General features: G+C 63.9%; 1 protein-coding gene across 1 annotated transcript; it reads left to right on the top strand.

Moving 5' to 3' along the window:
• Positions 1-340: 340 nt before the first annotated feature.
• Positions 341-4,231, top strand: LOC121672126 (inhibin beta C chain-like). Its single transcript, XM_042044644.1, is given in 4 exon segments — positions 341-1,312; positions 1,315-1,401; positions 1,403-1,748; positions 2,973-4,231. Coding segments are annotated over 4 exon segments (1,392 nt in total). The 5' UTR covers positions 341-1,096; the 3' UTR covers positions 3,716-4,231.
• The last annotated feature ends 1,357 nt before the right edge of the window (positions 4,232-5,588 follow it).

Below are 5,588 nucleotides of genomic sequence, written 5' to 3' on the forward strand. Positions count from 1 at the left end.
AACGGGGAAAAACGGGGAAAGAAACGGGAAAAAAAAAAAAGGGAAAGAGGAGGCGGCCCCTCCCCCGCGGCGTGCGCGCTGCGTCAACGCGCCGTGCGTGCTGCGTCATCATCCTGCGCCCGCGCGCCCGCGTTGCTGTGGCAACCGGAGGGACGCTACGCGCCGGGGAAGGCGGGAGGGGCGTGGGGCGCCCCCTGGCGCGGCGGAGGGAGCGGCGGGGGCGCCTTTTATGGAAGGGGCGGGGCTTGGGGCGGGGCTATGGCCAGGCTCCGCCCACTCGCCGTGACCCTCGCCCCCCCGCGCGGGAGTCCGGCTCTGCCCCCTCGGGGGTCCCGCAGCCCCCGGGATCCTCCATCCCCGGCGATCCCAAATTCCCCGGGAGTCCCACACCTCCCCGGGGGTCCCACATCACCAGGGATCCCACAGCCCCCCGGGGGTCCCACGTCACCAGGGATCCCACAGCCCCCCGGGGGTCTCACGTCACCAGGGATCCCACAGCCCCCTGGGGATCCTGCGTCACCAGGGATCTCACATCTCCCCCGGGGTCCCACAACCCCCCAGGATCCTCCATCCCCGGGTATCCCAAATTCCCTAGGAGTCCCACATCTCCCGGGGGGTCCCACATCACCAGGGATCCCACAGTCCCCCGGGGGTCCTAGATCCCCAAGGGTTCTCCAGCCCCGGGAATCCCACATCTCTGGGAATCCCTCATTCCCAGGGATCTCTCATCCCCCATGGATGCCCTATCCCCAGGGGTCCCTCATCCCGCCGGGAATCCTTCTGGGATTCCCTTTCTCTGAGTATCCCCCACCCCCAAGGGTACCCCATTCCCCAGGATTCCCCATCCGCCGGGAATCCCTCATTGGTCGGGATCTCCCATCCCCAACGGCCCTTCCATCCCCCAGAATCTCCCTTCGTCTGAGGATCCCCGACCTCCAGAGATCCCCCAGCCCGCGGGGATCCCACATTCCCCGAGAATCCCCCACCTCCGTGGTCCCCACAGCGCACCGGGGGCCTCCGGTACACCCTGGATACCCCGGGAGCCCCCACCGTGTATCTGCCTGGGCACCGCCGGGGTGGCACCGGGGCGGCCTCGATGTCCCCGCTCTGCGCCCCCCGAGCAGCAGCACCATCCGCCCGGCTCCACCTTAACCGGAGCGGCCGCGCCGCGCTGCCCGCGGCCGGGCGGCTCCGCGGGAGCGCAGGGGCGTTTATCTCGCCCGGGATCAGCCAATATTTGTGGTCACGTCAGGAGAACGAGCCCATCCTCGCTCCGTGCTCCCGCTGAGCCCAGTTCCGCCACCCTGCTCCGCTCCCTGGCCCCGGCGCTGCCGCTGGCTCATCCCGTTCGGCTTCTCGGACACTGCTGGAACCCCCACGCTGTCACCCCCCGCCACCGGCAATGACGGTCACCGTGGCTCTCCTGCTCCTGAGCCTGCTACGGGTGGCGGCTGCCAAGGGTGCGTGGTGCCCGGCCTGCGGGGTGGCCGCGCTGGCCCCCGGCACGCAGCGGGACGCGCTCCTGGCGCTGGCCAAGCAGAGCATCCTAGCCAAGCTCCGCTTGCCAGCCAGGCCCAGCGCCCCCCAGCCTCCGGCCCGAGGGGCCCTGCTGACCGCGCTCCGCAGGATGCGAGCGCAGCGCTCGGACACGGCCGCCACCCCAGGGATGCTCCGGGACGGCCGCGTCCCACCCCTGCGTCCCGGGATGGGGCTGCAGGAATACGAGATCCTGAGCTTTGCTGAGTCAGGTGTGTACGGATCCGCATCCTGTGGGTGGGGGGCATGGAGGGAAGGGAGGTCGTGAGGAGGTGGGAGTGCACGGGGTGGAGGGAACACTGCTGGAAGGTGCAAGAGGCTCCCGAACCTTTGTATCCACATCCCAAGCGTGTCCCAAGGGAATCACTCACAGAGGGGATGTGCAGAGGTGGCAGGGTGGCACAGAGCGCAGATGTGCTGCTGTGTCGTGTCACCTGTTGCCCACTTTGGCTGAACCGTCCCCCTTGTGCTGGAGGTGGAGGGGTCAGATGGCCATGTTTTCTGAAATGGGATTTTTAGCCTCGATTTCCTGCCAGCCCATAGCATGTGGACAGAGCTCCACAGCCCACTGCGCCTCCACGTCCCACCCAAAGCAGTGGGTGCCTCATTTCACTCCAAAATCTGCTGCTTCTGGGAGGAGAGAACTCCCCAAAACACACTCAGGGCTCCTGACAAGCATCACCGGAAAAAGAGAATCCCGCTTCTAGCTGACAACTTTCCTTGGAGAGACATAGACTCGCCACCCCATCCCACAGAGCACCCTGCACCCTCACTTTCCCAGACCAAATTCCACGTGGTGAGGTGGGGGTGCTCCACTCCTCTCGCAGGCCCCGTGTCCTCAAAGCCCTTCAGGGACAATGCTGCTCCGCGGCACATTGTGTTCCCACACTGCAGGACAATGGGGAGCTGTCTCCTGGCTTGGTGGAATCCAGCCAGGGGGTGAACCCAGGCTTGGAGCACGGGGAGGGGGTTGTGTCCTCACAGGCAGAGCTGTGCCAGGAGCCCCGAGTGCTCTCATGGCCCCGTCAGCCCTTTCTCGGCCAGGAGGAGCAGCAGCTCTGCAGCCAAGGAAGGAGGGAAGGCTCCGGGGAGACCTCAGAGCCCCTTCCAGTACCTACAAGGGCTCCAAGAGAGCTGGAGAGGGACTTTGGGCAAGGTCCTGGAGTGTCAGGACAAAGGGGAATCTTGGAATGTGAAGGGCTTCATATTGGAAAAGAGGAGATTTAGATGGGATTTTGGGAAGAAATTCCTCCCTGTGAAGATGGGCACAGGTTGCCCAGAGACGTTGCCCCATCCCTGGAAGTGTCCAAGGCCGGGTTGGACGGGGCTTGGAGCAACCTGGGATAGTGGAAGGTGTCCCTGCCCATGGTAGGGGTGGGAGGAGGCGAGTCCCTGCTTTGCTTCACTCCTGACTCTGCTCTTGGTTCTGTGCGCAGGATCCTCCACTCCCCGCAGTGTCCACCTTCATTTCCGCTTCTCCCAGGAGGTGGCCGGGAGCACTGAGATCCTCCAGGCCACCCTCTACCTGTTCTGGGCAGCCCCCAGCCCCGGAGCACAGCCCATCACCATCAGGATCCTGCAGCCAGACCCGGCAGGGCCAAACATGACAGTGGCCAGCGAGACACAGCTGGAGGTGCAGAGATCCGGCTGGACCACACTGGACATTGGAGCAGCTGTCCGGAGCCTCTTTGGACAAGACATCCCACGGCTCACGGTGGAACTGGAGGTGCCAGAGGACTGGGGGTCCCCGCTGCCATCTGACCACAGTGATTCCCACTGGCCATTTGTGGTGGCCCAAGCCCAGGCCAGGACACCCCACCGTGTCCATCGTCGCGGCATCGATTGTGGCGGGGACTCACGGATGTGCTGCCGCCAGGAATTCTTTGTGGACTTCAAGGAGATCGGCTGGGAGGACTGGATCATCCAGCCGGAGGGCTACCACATGAACTACTGCGCGGGGCTGTGCCCGCTGCACATGGCCGGCGTTCCCGGCCTCGCCGCCTCCTTCCACACCGCCGTCCTCAACCGCATCAAGGCTGCCAGCGCCACGGCAGCCGTGAACTCCTGCTGCGTTCCCACCCAGCGCCGGCCCCTCTCGCTGCTCTACTATGACCGGGACAGCAACATCGTCAAAACCGACATCCCCGACATGATCGTGGACTCCTGTGGCTGCACCTGAGTGTTGCCGGAACGGGCGGGAGGCCAGGACATGGCAGTGCAGGGCTCCCTCCTCCTGGCTCCTGGCTGGGAGGCAGGAGCTCTGCCAAGGGGGTTTCTCCTCCTCAGGGTGAAGCATCAAGGGTGATGCTGAATGTGCAAGTCCCCTCCTCTCTCCACTCCCACATGGCTCTTTCCCCCTTCAGATCTGCCCGTGGATTCCTCTCACAGCCCCTCAGACTGGCTCATGTGGGACTCCAGAGCCTTCTCCTGCCAGATCAGGATGGTCCCGCTGCCATCCCAGCCCAAAGTCGTGGTGCACCCTGGTTGTGGCTACACCAACACAGGACCCACCAGTGGCCATGCTGAGCTGCTGGGGCTGGCGAGGACAGAGGGCAGGGGTCATTCCCATGGCCCCACTCAGCTGGACACATGGCTGAGCAGGGAGAGGAAAGGGAAATCGATCCCAGTGGGAGGAATGTGTCCCCCTCTCCAAGCACCCCAGCTACCTGGTGTCCAATAAAGACTCCCAGCCGTGGTGTGTGTCCCTGTGTGTGTGCCCTGTCACTCACCAGCACGTCTTCGGGTGCTCCTGGCATGGGCAGCCCTGGGATGGCACTGGACAGACCCGTTCTGCCACTGAAAACCCAGGCAGTGGGACTGGGCATCTCCACACTGCTCCCAAAGCCCTCCCATGCTCCCTGCCCCTCGGCTGCCTTTCCCAGGGCGATGGGTGGGGAAACACGGCATCGGAGGAGGGGTGGTAGAGGTTGTCTTCACAAAAATTAATTTCTGGGCGTAGGCAGCGATATGGGATACACATCATAAGGTCACCCCAAGACAATGGGGAAACCCTAATTCATCCCAACCAAATCCAGGGCATAGCAGGGGAACCCACTGGGCACAGATTTGTAATTCCCACCAGGAAAGGCGCCATTCCTTGCTTGGGCCGAATTTCCCATTCCACCAAAACCACCTGTATTTGGCCACCCCTCTCCCAAATCAAGACAGAACCGAGGAACACTTCTGCCTTTTGAAGTGGACAGACTTTGGGGCAGCCTCAGCACCCAGAAACCCCCCCCAAACCCCCCCGCCCCACTGCAGAGCATCCCCTCAGCACATCCCTGGCCTGCAGCCAGAGCAGCTGTCCCCCCCCCGCTGCCCCTCGCCAGCCTGGTGACAGCAAAGTGGGACATGTCAGGGCCGTGAGAGCGGGGGGCAAAGGGCGGCTCCAACACTTCGGCCCCATTACGTAACTGCGCGTTCGGGTTTCTCCACCGCTCCCCACGTGTTCCCTGTTTGCGAGGACTGGAGAAGAGGGCAGAAGGTGCTGGGGTGGGACATTGGGGTGGGGGGTCCTGGGGTGATCCCTGAGGGGTGACTTCAGTCTTGGGGTCCACCCAGCAAGAGCTGACGACCAACCCCAGAGGCCGGGACAGAGATGATGTGGGCGGGGAGGGGGTTGGCAGGGGGATGAGCTGGTGTCAGACCCTCTCCCCACCCTGCTTTGCATCCACTGCCCACTCCAGGATGATGAGCTGTGAGCAGTTCTGGCTGGAGCCAGGGCAGGACGCACATTGTCCCATGTGGAGAACAGATGGAAGAGCCAGGAGCAGGTGACAGTGTCTGGAGCAGGTGACAGTGTTTGGCCACACGCACACACCCTGTGGCAGGTGCTCCCCACGGAATGGGGACCCCCATGGCCCCAGCCAGGTGACCTCAGTCCTGGGATCCACCTGCAAGGGTTGACAACTGACCCCAGAGGCTGGGACAGAACTGATCCAGGTGGGGAAAGGGTCAGAAGAGCAAGGAGGTGGTGTCAGACCCTCTCCCCATCCAGCTTCACGTCCTCTGACTGCTCCAGGATGAGCCCCAAGCCATGAGCAGCTCTGGCT

This window comes from Corvus kubaryi, unplaced genomic scaffold (genome assembly GCF_017639235.1).
Source record: "Corvus kubaryi isolate FWS band 111438036 unplaced genomic scaffold, C.kubaryi_AGA036_p1.0 37950, whole genome shotgun sequence".
In the NCBI taxonomy this organism is placed as follows: Eukaryota; Metazoa; Chordata; class Aves; order Passeriformes; family Corvidae; genus Corvus; species Corvus kubaryi.